The 14,469-nt window shown below is 43.3% G+C and overlaps 1 protein-coding gene across 2 annotated transcripts; it reads left to right on the top strand.

Annotated features, from left to right (window-relative positions):
• The first annotated feature begins 1,047 nt into the window (after positions 1–1,047).
• CCDC90B (coiled-coil domain containing 90B) lies at positions 1,048–13,592 on the top strand. 2 transcript variants are annotated; one of them, XM_008500546.2, is made up of 9 exons: positions 1,048–1,214; positions 4,213–4,332; positions 6,979–7,082; positions 9,163–9,264; positions 9,903–9,944; positions 10,024–10,095; positions 10,182–10,235; positions 10,984–11,098; positions 12,221–13,592. In XM_008500546.2, the coding sequence occupies exons 1-9, from the start codon at positions 1,088–1,090 to the stop codon at positions 12,274–12,276; spliced, it is 792 nt and encodes a 263-aa protein (XP_008498768.2). In that variant the 5' UTR covers positions 1,048–1,087; the 3' UTR covers positions 12,277–13,592. The 2 variants fall into 2 exon arrangements, 1 of the variants encoding a protein (XP_008498768.2); XR_003988970.1 differs by lacking the exon at positions 1,048–1,214 and having other exon boundaries at positions 4,219–4,332; positions 12,221–12,364; positions 12,605–13,592.
• The last annotated feature ends 877 nt before the right edge of the window (positions 13,593–14,469 follow it).

Below are 14,469 nucleotides of genomic sequence, written 5' to 3'. Positions count from 1 at the left end.
AATAGACCCCTCTGTGTTCCGCTCTTCTCACAAAGTCTGAAAGCCCTCCTGCTTCAGTTCCTGTTGCTCAAACTGTGACAGCTCAGGGTAGGTGACACTGCAGCTGACCACGCTGCACCGCAATGCGCTGTCCCGTGGCACGGACTTGGGTGCGCTGGGGCAGGGTGGGCTGCAGTGCAGTGGCATGGGAGGGGAAGTGGCAGTGGGACAGGGCCAGGAATTGCTGCCATCTCACCGAGCAACATGGCATTCCGCAGAAATCATGGAAGACGTCAGACAGAAGAGCAAGAGAAGAGCCCATCCAGAGCAGCAGAGGAGTGAGTGATCCTGCAGAGAACACCACACAACTGGCCGGCACCCCATGGCAGCCCTGACCCAGGGTCTGATATCTGCTGTCTCCTCCCTTGCCAGCTTCTCCCTTGGCAGACAGAGAGGAGGGACACCCAATGACTCTGCAGACGTGATCGTTTTGGGAAGGCCCGGATGGTGACGCAGACCCTCAGACCGTGCTCGGAGGTAACATGTGATAAAGAAGAAAAATGCAAATTTATACAAATATATGCAGGAGGAGCAAAGCCATTGGGTCGAGTGAGGGGCTCCTATGTTGTGTGGAACTCTGCCTGATCATCCTGGCTGTCACAAGGCAGCAACAGTTCTGGCACTGGAGACCAGACCGTTCACTGACATCAGTGTCCCAAAATCCCTGCCAACCCAGACTGATCTGTCACCTATCAGTCTCTTGTGCATCACCGAGCTTTCGCCCAACAATAGGAAACGCAGCCAGGTGGCTGGCAGCGACTGGGGCTGCGGAGACAGCGAGGCGGGAGCAGAGCCCGCTACAGGACAGACAAGATGGCGGCCGCAGCCCCGGCAGAGGTCGCTGCCTGCGCACTTGCAGAAGTGCCTCTTGCTCCTCCCTTCCGCCTGGTGGCGCTGCGCTCCGGCCCTGCAGCCGCTACTCGGGTTTGCCGCCCGGAACTACAGTACCCAGCATGCCCCGCGGGGCCTGACCGGAAGCGTGCTCATCGCCGTCGCTACCGGGGCGGTGTCCGGCGGGGCGGGCCGGAAGCGGCGGGCTCGTGCTGCGATGAGGGGCAGCGGGTGCCGAGCGGCCCTGCTGGGCCGGGGCGGCGACAGCCAGGCGGGACTGCTCCCCATCCGGGCCCCGCTCCGGACACCGCTCCCCATCCACGCCTCGCTGCCTCCGCTGAGAGGTGAGAGGCGCCGGAGGGCCCGTTGGGAGCCTGCGAGTCACCCGCCGCCCCTCCGCAGGGCTGTGCGGGAGGAGAAGCGACAGGAGGGGCACCGGGCCGCCCGCTGTGTGAGGCGGTAACCTCGGCCTTGGGGCCTGTTGGGTGGCACTGGAGGGTGCGCAGGGCGTTTGGCGGGCTGGGCTCGTTGCCTCAGGGAGATGGTGGCGGCCTGTCCCCGGTGCCGTGTGTGAGGGAGGTCCAAACCCCGGCTCTGGGGCAAGAGTGGTTTGAGGGGATTGGAAGAGAAGGTCTGAGGAGCGAGGGGAGTTATCCAAGAGGTGCAGAAAGGCATCACAAAATGGGATCTCAGGTGCGATCTGTGGAAACATCGAGTTCTGAGTGCTGAGAGCCGTGGAGTTGGACAGGAACGTGGGAGTGAAGCGATAGAACAAAGCAGCGTGACGTGCAAATGAAGCTGTCACATTGTAATGTCAGCTTTTCTGAGAGAAGGGCTCTGTGAGGCATGTGTTTGAGCCATTGAAAATACCCACCTGTGCATTTAGAGGACCAGCAGCTGTGCTGTGTGATGAAAAGCCATTGCTGCTCTGTGGAAAAAACATTTTGGCCCATAGTAAATTTTAGAATAATTTTTAATCGTTTGGACATAGTCATCATTGCTTAACCCATATAAATACAAACTTCCCTTTGTCTCTTAAATCTTATACAGACCTCGGGTTACTACAGCTGGTTCTGTTTTAGCCACTTTTTAGAGTTGTTATAAGGTAGCACATCCCTTGTTTTAACTCACAGTGGCACAGTGTGGCTTCCCTGTTGCGTAATGGATATAATGCTTTTAAGTAAAGTTCTAGATAAGATAAAAAACAATGTTTTGGTTAAGGTAGAGAGCCAGCAGTGAGAGGGTTTGGATAAGCTGGACTTAGAATTAACAGGGCTTTTTAGATAACAAAGACCTGAAGTGCAGGTTCAAGACCACCTAAGAACCTGAAGGTGAACAAGTCCATGGGATCTGATGGGAGTCACCCACAGCTCCTGTGAGAACTTGCAGATGAAGTTGCAAAGACACTGTCCATCATATATGAAAAGTCATGGCAGTCTGGTGAAGTTCCCACTGACTGGAAAAGGGGAAACATAGCCCCCAGCTTCAAAAATGGGAAAAAAAAGAAGACCCAGGGAACTCCAGGCCAGCCAGTGTCACCTCTGTGCCTGGCAAGATCATGGAGCAGATCCTCCTGAAGACTCTGCTAAGGCAAGCAGATAACAAAGAGGTGATTGGTGACAGCCAACACAGCTGCACTAAGGGCAAGTTCTGCCTGACTGATTTGGTGGCCTTTTATGATGGGGTCACAGCCTCGATGGACAAAAGCAGAACAACAGATGTCATCTACCTGGACCTGTGCAAAGCACTCAACACTGTCCTACAGGATATTCTGATCTCTAAACTGGAATGATTCAGATTTGATGGAAGGAGCACTCATGGGATAAGGAACTGGCTGGATGGTCACACCCAAAGAGTTGTGATCAGTGGCTCAGTGTCCAAATGGAGATGTGTGAGGAGTGGTGTTCCTCAAGGGTTAGTACTCAGCCCAGTGCTGTTTAACAGCTTTGTCAGAGACATGGACAGTGGAATTGAGTGAACCCTCAGCAAGTTTGCTGACAACACCAAACTGTGGTGAAGTCAACACACTGGAGGGAAGGGATGGCATCCAGAGGGACCTTGACAGGCTTGAGAAGTGGACTTGTGCAAACTGCATGACATTCAACATGGCCAAGTGCAAGGTTCTGCACCTGGGTTTAGTCAATCCCATGCATGAATACAGGTTGGGAGGAGGAAACATTGTAGACAGCCCTGAGGAGGACTTGGGGTGAGGGGTCAACTAGAAGCTTAGCATGAGCCATCAGTGTGTACTTGCAGTAGCTCAGTAAGACAACTGTGTCCTGGGCTGCATCAAAAGAAGCACAGACAGCATTCAAGGAGGTGATTCTCGCCCTCTACTCTGATTTTGTGAGACAACACCTGGAGTACTGTGTCCAGTTCTGGAGTCCCCAACATAAGAAGGACATGGAGCTCCTGGAGCATGTCCAGAGATGAGACACTAAAATGACCAGAGGGCTGGAGCACCTCCCCTGTGAAGACAGGCTGAGGAAGTTGGGGTTGTTCAGCCTGCAGAAGAGGCTCTGAGGTGACCTTATAGCAACCTTCCAGTATCTGAAGGGGGCCTGCAAGAAAGCTGGGGTAGGGCTTTTTACATGGGTGTGCAGTGAGAGGACAAGGGGAAGTGGCTTAAAATTCAAAGAGGGGAGATATAGGTTAGACATTAGGATGGAATTCTTTAAGGGTGGTGAGACACTGGAGAAGATTGCCCAAGAAAGTTGTGGCTGCCCCCTCTGGAAGTGTCCAAGGTCAGGCTGGATGGGGCCTTGAGCAACCTGGTGTAGTGGGAGGTGTCCCCACCCATGCAGTGGGGTTGGAACAGGTGATCTTTAAACCCAACCCAAACCATTCTATGATTCTGTGGTTATGCCAATCTATCTTTCAAAATCATAACTTTCAAAAATAAAACTTGCACACAGCACCCTCCTTGCTAGGAAGGGCAGCGATAGAAAAAAGAGATGTGGTTGAGGGATTCTGTGAAGAACCAAATTAATTATGTTAGCTCTAACCAGCAGAAAGTGGCTGTGCATTAGAACTGATTTTTTTAAAAGTAGGAACGTGACTGAAATGGTGCTTCTCAAGTATTACAAACCAGTTAACTGTGGTTTTATATTTAGTGTATCAGGCTACACAGCTGCTTTTACAAACGTACCTAAGAATGATGTATGAGTCCTCGATACAGATTTCCTGTGGAAGAGAGATTGATGGCTTTTGACATGTGCTGTAACCAAGTGATCAAAAGGGCCCAGCTTTATTGCAACTTCCATGCAGCTTTGCTATGAGGAAATTAAAATCACTGTATTGCATGATAAGCCAATCAAGTTAAGTCATATGTTATGATTTCAGGTTTTGCTGCCACACTCATTAGGAACTCATATGATGTCAGAAGAGTTGAAATCACTCCTCTGGAGCAGAGAAAGGTGACTTTTGATACTCATGCTCTAGTGCAGGATCTAGAAGCCCATGGTAAGTGGTGTCTTGTAAATAATTTAAATGAACACACTGAGTTTAAATACTGGAGCTTTGAGTGCTATCAGTTCTGCCAAGGTGCCAGTATTTGGTGGTGTAAAATGTTTTGGTAGCCTCTCCAGGGAGATGAAGGAAAAGCATCTAACACTGTTTGATGCCTCTGTGACCAGAGAAATAAAACTATTACATTACATTCACTTTATCTGTATCTGTAAGCAATATAGTGTTTTCCAGGCAAGGAACACAATGCATGTGACAAATTGAAAGTAACAACAGTTAAAGAACTGTCTACTAGCAAAAAAGCAATTTTACTGGAAATTTTTTCTACTATCCTACTAAAAGTAACTAAATTCGGGTTTTTTCTAACCAAAAATATTTGCAGCAGTGTTGTGCACCGATAGGTTCTTAATACCTGCATTGATACTTGGTGGGTGTGGCTGTCTGAAGTAAGATGAGAGGTCCACCTATCCCTGGCTTCTGTCTGCTCTCAGCAGCTCTGACTCCAGTGCCTGCAGCAGAGTGTGACACATCCCCTTGTGCTTTGTAAGCCTCCAGCTGTTTTCACCCTGGAGGTATTTTGGATCAGGTGTGAGTTTTAGTGACCTGCAGCAGAACTGTTTTCACAAGCTTATTCTGTCCCTGAACCCATACAACCTCATTCATACCCAGAACATCCTTTCTCATGGAACTGCAGATGTCCACTCCTCTTGTCTGTGCAGAACCTGGCTTCTACAAAATTAATTTGATGCCCACTCTGTTCCAGTGGGAAGAGGGAATGAACATGTGATCTCATGTTACTCATGATTATGTAAACTTCTGCCATATTCCTCCAACATTCTTTTCCAAATAGGACATTGATAGCTTGTTGAATTTTTCCTTCAGCAGTATCTTTTTCATTCTTTTGATCAGTCCTGATTCCTTTTTGCAATCATTTCCTCTTCTATCACATCGTGCTTCAAAGGGGAGGGAAGAGAGCTGCTGGCACTATCTGACAACTGAATGTCCTGTGGACTTGAACAGTGACATCGTGTTCCATCTGTTTCGTTCTCTTTTCCTTTTAGTATTTCCAGAGGGTTTGGTTTGTTACTGATCCCACTAAGCATTAAGCTGATCTCTTCATTGGACTAGCAACTATCTTCTGAAATCCCAAGGTCTTTCTCCTAAGCAACAGTAAGAACTTTATCTAAGCTGAGGTCAGGATTTTATCCATAGTTTGGGTCTAATAATAATGTGCATTAGGAGTTAAAAGACTCCTTGTAGTCCATTGACAATGTTTCTGGTTTTTCATATGTCAGACTTGTCAACCTGTAGTTCCCAACATCTCTCTGGAACTGCTTTTAAATCCTGGTATTGCTCTTACCATTTTCCAGTCCACCTGTAACAGATGGGCTGTGAAATGGGACCTGTCCCCAGCACTAATGCAGCTGTTTCCTCTTCAAGTTCCTGTAGAACTCGTGTGTTTGTGTGTGTGTGTGTGTGTGTGTGTGTGTGTGTGTGTGTGTGTGTGAACTCAGGTGCTGGTGCACTGTGTTGTTACTCAGTTTAATTTGTTACCCAACTTCTACAAATACTTCAGCACTGGTGACAGGATCTAGAGGTAAAATCTGTACATACCACAGAAGTGAGAGAGACATTTAGTTTTTCTCAAACTTACTGCAAGCAGTTTTCAGGCTCCATTCCCTTACTTATACTAATTTCTCCAGATGCTTTAAACCTTCCATCTAACAGGAACCAATTCCTGCTGTAGAGGAAGAACAAAATTATGAGTTGGCAAAAAAAAGAAGTTAACCCTGAAAATTTAGAGGAACTGAAGCAATCCCTCTTTAGGGATTGGAAACTTCCATAAAGCATGTGTAGCTTTTTTAGTAATGCAGTCCAATGGTGCAGCTTGACAGAAATATTTATGAAGGAAGCAGTGGCCTGTTTCTCTAACGAGTTTGGCTGGAATGCATTTTTCAATAAAATGTGATTGAACCTACTTCATAAAATGGTCCAGTTTAAATGCAGTATGTGAGTGAGATGGCTGGAAATAAAGCTTTAGGGGCAAAGTTCTGGGCCCTAGATCAGATATGGCTAAAATGAGAGTTGTTTTTTCCACTGTTCACTTTTCACTCTTCACATCATCTTTAACATTGCAGACTTGCACCAAGCTATGGACAGTTTTCATTCATTCTGCAGGCAATGGATGCCACAGTTTTAAAATCATAGTTTGCATGTCCCCAGAACAATTTCAATGCATGCACACTCACCTTTGAATTTTATTATCCTATAGGATGCATGTGCTGTAGCTCCAGGTAAGTTTGGTTTTAACAGAATTCATGAAAGTTCATTACAAAGTTTTGTTGAATTAATTTTGTAATGCATGGACAGTCAAACATCGTACAGAAACTGGGTCATCCTGTCAGCTGCATGTGTAGATTATTGCAGTGCATTAAAATTAATGTACTTTGCAGCATTAAGTTTGGGGTTTTTCTGCTTAAAGCCAGACCAACTGGCTCCTCACTGTCACTTTTCAGGAAGTGTGTGACTTCCCATTTGCCAGTTAGGTACAGCACCTGAATGTCCTGGTTTATTACACACCTCTTGCTCTTCATCCAGCTTTCTGATATTAACTCAACTTGTCATCCCTCAACTGTCTTCTAGGCTTTGGGAAGGAGCAAGCAGAGACAATCGTGTCAGCACTGATAACCCTGTCAAATGTCAGCTTAGACACAGTCTATAAGGATATGGTTACACAGGCTCAGCAGGTAAGCAGTAATCTCTGCTGTAACTACAGTGGTTCATATTTGCCTATTTAAAAGACAAATGAGCAACTGTCTATAGTGCTATAAACTCTTCACTAAGCTAGGTTTTCCTAATTTTAAGGGTGGTATTAGGAATAATAAGATGTCAGACCTTTCATCTCACAGGAGTGTTCTGCAAGTGTGGCAGAGATTGCATCATTTGCTGCTAAGGTGAAAATGAACTTTTGACTGTGCTTTACACCAGATGAGGTCAGATGAGAGGTTCAAGAAGAGCTTCTGAGACATAAAATTTGAGCTTCAGTAATGATGTCAACCCTGTTCAGAGATACACTGTGTTTTTCCTGTATCCCTAAATATAAACTAAAGACTACTATTAAAACAATTTAGTTGTTTTACTCTGCATTTCAGTCTCTAAAGCTACATCTGCAGTAAAGGCTAAGCATGGTGAGGGGGTGGGCACAGCCCCCACCACATGGGAGCCCAGAGTTCTGCACCTTGGCTGGATTTTGCCCTGGGTCAGCTCTCTGTGTCTCTGACCTGGACACAATTTATGTGAAAGTACATCTGGGCCTGGGTAATGAAGCTCTGGTGCACAGTAATGGCTTTAATAATTACTCAGGAAGGCTGTGCAAGCTGAAATTACATGTCATTAGGGAGTTAATGCAGTTGTGCATTCATTGCTATTTTACTTAAATTGCTGAACCTTACTTCAAACAGATTTTTATCTTACTGGCATTTATTCTGTGTAGAAGTTATCTTAAGGTTTTTTCTGTAAATCTCGGAATAAAAGCTGTTTTGTCTCTCTATCTTTTTTCATCAAAATGGAAATATTTCTTTTGTTAAGAAAGTTAGTATCCCAAATATAGTTCATATGGAATTCTGTTATGCAGTAACACTGGATTGATAGTGTAGTCAGTGTTGAGACTGAGTAGTTTTGGACAGGATGAGGCAAATCAGCTCCTTAGCTTAAATGCAACTGAAGTTTTCAATAAAGTACGGGTCACAGAATGCCAGGTTGGGAAGGACCTCAAGGATCATCTGGTGCAGCTTTTCTGGGTAGCAACACAGTTCAGATGCAATGGCTCAGCACCTTGTCAAGTTGAATCTTAGAAGTGTCCAGTGTTGGGGATTCCACCACTGCCCTGGGGAGATTATTCCAAAGTCCAACTGTTCTCATAGCAAAAAACTTTGTTCTGGTGCCCAGTTATCTTCCCAATGGTAACTTGCACTCTCACCTGTTCCATGTGACTCCTTGTAAAAAGGGAGTCTCCATCCCCTTGGTAGCCACCCTTAGTAGTCAGGCTTTCAGTGGAAGTTGGGGCGTATTTTAACAAATTTCTGAGAAATACAGTCTGCTTGTGGGCTGAGTGAGAGCTCTTCATTTTGCTGGCTCTCAACTTTAAAAGCAAAATCCCACAGAGATACATAATTTTCCATCCTAAATACGGTAACTTCCTTCAGCTAGCTGAAGAAGCTGAGTAATGCTTTTGTGTTTCTAAAATACAACGTTTCTTCCTTTATTTCCTTATATATTTTTTTATTCTCTAGTTCATAAATAGATGCTAAATTCTGAATTTGTTAGTTCAAACACCAGGAAGGCTTTTTGCCTTGCTTTTCAGCAATGTTTTGCTAGTGTTCCTCAGACTTTAATGCTGAGAGGACGGTGTGATGCTCATAATATTAACTCTGGGTTTGAGATGGGCAAGAAATGGAAGTTCTTCCTTAGGAATTGGTTTCGAACCAGCACTTAATGCTTCTTGGCTACTGAGTGTTGGTTAAAAATCAAAGAGAATGAAGGGTTAACCTTAAGTTTAAGGTCCATTTAATTTCACAGGTAATATTGGACTAATATCTCTGGCTTTTTTGCTTAAATTCAATGTTAATTAAAGCAATAAAAAAAGGCCACGACCCAAACCTCCTGAGTCTTTCAAATTGCACCAGTAAAATTCTGTGTTTCTGTCACTTTCTTGTTGGAGAGTCTCCCATTTTCATGCTTTTCAGTAGTTAATTTCATAATTTTAGACATAAAAATCTTTCTTTTTGAGATGTGCATCTTAATCATTGACGTTTTATTGTTCTGGAGGAAATAACTTTACAGCAGATAATGGCCCATTTGGACTCCATTCGAAAAGATATGGTCATCCTGGAGAAAAGTGAATTTGCAAACTTGAGAGCAGAAAATGAGGTACTGAGAAATATTTTTAATTAAGCAGATGAATTATAATGTACAACAGGCCATACCTGTTGTAAATTCATGTAGAATAAAACGTGAATGTAGAAGTACTTATGGATACTTTTATCAGAGTTGAAGTGTTAGTAGTTTACAACTTTAATCACATAAAAATATATTTCATATGGTAAGACTTGCTTAGTTTTTCTGTAAAGAAAAAAAATCTATACATCTTAGAATCATGTTTTGTAGTTTTATTTAAGGGTGATTCTGGTAGAGTCTCATCACCATTAACCATACAATGCAGGGAGAGTAGTCAGCCATTTCTTTTCAACAGCTTAATAAACTCATGATTGAGGCACACTTTGGTTTTACTTGACAGTCTTTTAGTACTTTTCTGCTGTCTTTAGTCTCAGAATAACAAGGTCATCATCATTACAAAATAATCCCTTTATTTTGAGCAAACTTGCCAGCAGATTATATATGGCTATACAGATTGAATACAACAGTTAGGGTATTTAATCATTAACAAATCACCCCATTGGGAGAAAAATTCTGGAAGAATAATGGCATGCATGTAACACATGACTAATAAGCTTGCTCAGCAGTTTTCTGAATGTGTAAGATCCTTTTCTTTTCTCCTCTGCACTTAGAAAATGAAAATCGAATTAGATCAAGTTAAACAACAGCTAATGGTAAGTAAACAGCAAGTACCTACACACTCCTACTAGGGGAAGTAAATAGTTGTTTTCATAATCTTTATTTGCTTTTAAGAATGAAACTGGTAAAATCCGAGCTGACAGCAAGCTGGACATAAACCTGGAAAGGAGCAGAGTGACAGACATGGTGAGTTGGTCTGTAGAGACACCCCTGTCAGTTCTGTGTCTTGTTTTCCATTACTGCAATTGTAATCTGTCCACTTTTATCCACAGTTTACAGATCAGGAGAGGAAACTGATGGAAGCAACTACAGAGTTCCATAAAAAGGTAAGTCTTGAGCAGATCTTGTTGTATCTCAAGCAGGGCAGAGGTATGTGTTGCATGTTACATAAACCCCCAAACTTTTGTTGAAAGTGAATAGATTTCTTAATATAGTAAAGCAAAAGGCTGCACCCTGTCTGTTGCTGAGGTGTGGGGGTTTGCAATAAGCACCATTCAGGCAGAAGGAGGAACAGAAGCTTTGTCTCTGCCTTCCTCAGTAACTCAATGCAGGCTGTTACAGGTGGGGTGTGCACTGTCCTGCTGCCCTTCCCAGCATTAACAGGCAACCTGATCAGCTGTGCTCTAAGGGATGGTTCAGGTGCCTACAGACAAGAAAGTATCTCAAGGTCTGGAAGTCCTCAAAGCAGGCTCTGAAGACATGTCCAGTCCAGCATCTCCTCCCTTTTCTGGCTATTGCCTGTGAAGGCTTAAATCTGTGTTTTGCAGAAATTTTGGGATGCATTTATGCACTTCAGAAACCCTCCTTTAGGAGGCACTGGCATATCAGGGACAAAAATGTGCATACTCCTAAGTTTTCTTTTTTTATCTCCATCTTGAATATTCTTCCTGGATTGTATTAAATGCTGTTCTGAGTCTTCTAAGGTCTCCTAACAATTATGTATTTTACTTCAGTGATGCACTGGAAATCTGCTTCTTTTTCTTGTCACTGATAGCATGGTATTCTTGTTTGGTGTTGCAAAAATGAAATGGCTCGAGATCATTGTCAAGTAAATGTTGTCTTTTAATGTTTCAGGATTCAAGTACCAACAGTGTTATCTCAGAAATCAGTAACAAAATTGACACTGAAATTGCTTCCTTAAAAACTCTCATGGAGTCGAATAAACTCGATACAATACGTTACTTGGCAGGTATGTGATAGGCAAGGAGGTGAGTGCCAGTATTACACTTTGGTTGCATAGAATTTTGTTTAATAATACATTCAAAATAAATTCAAGAAGCAGTTGTGTTAACAGTAGGTGGGGGCAGAGCTGGGACCCTCCCCAGTTAAAAGAAAGGTGTACACAGAAAACTTGGTAACATGCAAACACTTCTGCAGTTGGACTAGGATTGTTTCCAGAACAAAGATTAGGATGAACACAAACATGATCTTTTAATTTTTTTTTTCAAGAGTAAAAAAGCAGCCTAAATACCTTGTCTAATCTGACAGTGCCTCTGCTCTCTGCAGAGCAGCCATTTATGTGGTAGAGTTGCTTCAGCCTTTCTCCTGAGTTTAAGTTACCCTGAAAGTTTGCTGCTATTCAGGGCTCCTGTGAGTGCCCAGTTCTGCCTCCCACCAGATCCAACACAGACACATAGTCCCAGCATGGCAGTACTGGTACTTGCCCCTGCCAAGCAGAACAAATTTCAGTCTGATTTGAGATGGTCTTCTCAATGTATTCATAACCAGTGAAGTTTTATTGTACTAGAGCTGGATAAAAAGAGAGTAATGCTTTACATTTGGAAGTGAGAACAAGGTTAAAGGGAAACATAACAAGCTTTATTCTAACACAGCAGCTTACAAAAATCTGAAAGACAATCCATCAGGCTTTGGAGGTGCTGCCCAGATATCATAGTGTTGTGTCAAACAGGTGCATTTTTAGTTCATTGTAGTTGTTCAGCAGGAAATTATTTTTATGTCTAGTGCAAGACCTGGTACAGCCATCTCTCCTGTCACACAATAGTAACTGGTGACAACAGTAGAAGTTCCTTTAGCCTGTTGAAGTTACTCAGATGTGTCCCTGAAAATACAGTTCCTCAGGCTGCTGAATTTGACCTCCCATCTCACCACTTGGGCAGTGCTGTTGTACAGGATGTTACATCTAAAACAAGTTATTGGCTTCTAAATTTACTCTATCACAGCTGCAGCAATTCAGGAAGTTGAGGAGATTCTGTTCTACAGTTGTTATCATTTTTGCACTTAATTTCCTGTATGCAGAAGGTGATAAAATTTAGCATTCAGCTAATTATTTCCTTTTTTTTCTTTTTAACAGCTTCAGTATTCACTTGCCTAGCAATAGCACTGGGATTTTACAGGTTCTGGAAATAGATATAGATGGACTGACTGCACCAAATAAAGATGAAGAAAAAGGCCACCCAGACAACATCAGTTCATGTTTGCACTGTAGATAACCTTGGTATATTTTTGTTTTGATATTCTTACTCTGCACTAAGGATGTTTCCTGAATATGTAACACTAAAGATCAAAATAATGGAGGGGAAGTAGTCAAATAGTAATAGTTCGTGTTCTCGTATTGAAGAATGTATTTATTCAAAGGACTTCTTATGCTAAATGGGAAAATGTTTCCTACTGTGTTATTGAATTAATTTTGGGTTGGTTTATTTCAATATTCTTAAAGGACCATTTTCACTTTCAGCTCCTCTAGAAATGGAAATATTAAATATGATATGCCCTTGAAATGGGAATACTGTTCCCAAGTCAGTATTCCCAGTATGGGAGTACTAATGCCAGATTCCAACAGATCTGCTCTGATCCAAGTAAGTTCATCTGAAGTATGGGATATGGATTTTTGTCCTCAGTCTGTTACTCTCTTTTCTGACTGGTTGAATCCTGGCCCTTTGTTTTATATTTATAAACACACACTCCAAGGCCTGTACTAAAAAGCCCTTGTTTTTCTTGAAATATGGTTTACATAAACTGAAAATCTCATGTAGAACTAAAATGTCTCCATAGATTTCTTTTTCTAATAGCTCTTGCGATTTCTGTAACCCTAGAGGTCAACAGAATGGGAGAACTTTTCTCTTTGTCTTTCCAAGGGGAAATGCTTCCACTCTGAGCAACTGTGTGCAGCCCTGGGGCAGATAAGTGCTCTGAACTCTCCCTTCAAGTAGTGCAGAGTATTTCCAATCAACCTGTAACATGGAAATACTCTGCATCTCAGTGGTGCCAGTGTGGTGGTGGTGATCCTCCTCCCATCTCCGCACTTCTATGGACTGTTCTGTAATCCTGTGGGACACACTGACTCCTAACTTCTGGTGAGGACCCCTCTCCCTCCTGCCATGCAAGGACTTCACAACCCTTGTTGCAGAGATGGGACATAGCAAGGGGATGCCTTCCAAAACCAATGCAGTTACAACTTACTGAGTACAAATGCATGTGCTTGGTCTGATTCTTTCAATCAAAATTAAAAAAAAAAATATTTAAAAAATCTTCTTGGATTGAACTTTTAAGAGCAGACTCTTTAGGGGCTAGAGAGTACATAGTACTGATAGCAGCAATTTTTTTGAATTGCAGTTTATTGTGTTTACAGTTGAACTTGCTCATATTTGCCAGTTCTTTTATTCTGTGCGTTAAATTATTTATAATCTTCATTTAAGGAAATAAAACTGATTTCTTATATTTGCTATCTGACTCTCTGAGACACTTGACTACAAATTACGAGACTGCAGACAGGCCCAGAGCCTGTGGGAGCTGAGGCTGCTTTTTCTGTTGTCTGGGTGTTTGTCACTAGCATAGGTGCTGGCAGCAGAGCTGAGCAGACACTTCCCTTTTGTACCTGTGTTGTGTACAGACCAGCTTCATAGAAGCTGCAACCATTTCTGAGATTCACAGAACCACAGAATTATTTTGGTTGGAAAAGACCTTTCAGATCAAGTCCAACTGTTCACCTACCACTACCAAGTTCCAGTAAACCACACGTCCCTCAGCCCCACAAAGCTTTCAAAGACCTCCAGGAGTGGTGACTCCACCACTGCCCTGGGCAGCCTGTTCCAGAGGCTGAAAACCCTTTTGGTGAAGAAATGTTTTTCTCATATCCAATCTAAGCCTCCACTGGTGCAATTTGAGGCCATTTCTTCTGGTCCTATCACTTCTCATTTGGAAGAAGAGATTAACCTCACCTCCTTAAAACCTGCTTTCAGGTAGCTGTACAGAGATAAGTTGTCCCTGTCAGCATCCTTTCCTCCAGGCTAAATAACCCCAGTTCCCTCAGATGCTCCTCATAAGACTTGTTCTCCAGACCCTTCACCAGCTTTGTTGCCCCTCTGGACATGGAGTATCTTGACTTATCTTTGGCTCTGTCCCTACATGAGAATGCAGCATCTATGGTGATACAGGAAATAAATGACAGCTCATCTACTGCAGCTTCTCACCACCATCATCCCCTGTGCACTGAAGTGGACTCTAGAGACAATTTCTCCTCTTGAGCTCTGATTCAAGGCTCGTGCTGCTCCTCTGCATGCCTCTCCCTTGGCCTGTTCATACAAAAACAAACTGATTTTT

Source organism: Calypte anna, chromosome 1, assembly GCF_003957555.1.
Source record: "Calypte anna isolate BGI_N300 chromosome 1, bCalAnn1_v1.p, whole genome shotgun sequence".
Taxonomy (NCBI): Eukaryota; Metazoa; Chordata; class Aves; order Apodiformes; family Trochilidae; genus Calypte; species Calypte anna.
Note: the sequence above shows the minus strand (reverse complement) of the source record. Positions and strands in the feature narration are given on the sequence as shown.

Bases quoted from the DNA above. Each gene is read 5' to 3' on its own strand.
- CCDC90B (XM_008500546.2), top strand. From the start codon at position 1,088: ATGAGGGGCAGCGGGTGCCGAGCGGCCCTGCTGGGCCGGGGCGGCGAC. The intron at 4,333-6,978 runs GTAAGTGGTGTC...ACTGTCTTCTAG, and splicing joins GCAGGATCTAGAAGCCCATG to GCTTTGGGAAGGAGCAAGCA. The intron at 9,945-10,023 runs GTAAGTAAACAG...TTTGCTTTTAAG, and splicing joins AAGTTAAACAACAGCTAATG to AATGAAACTGGTAAAATCCG.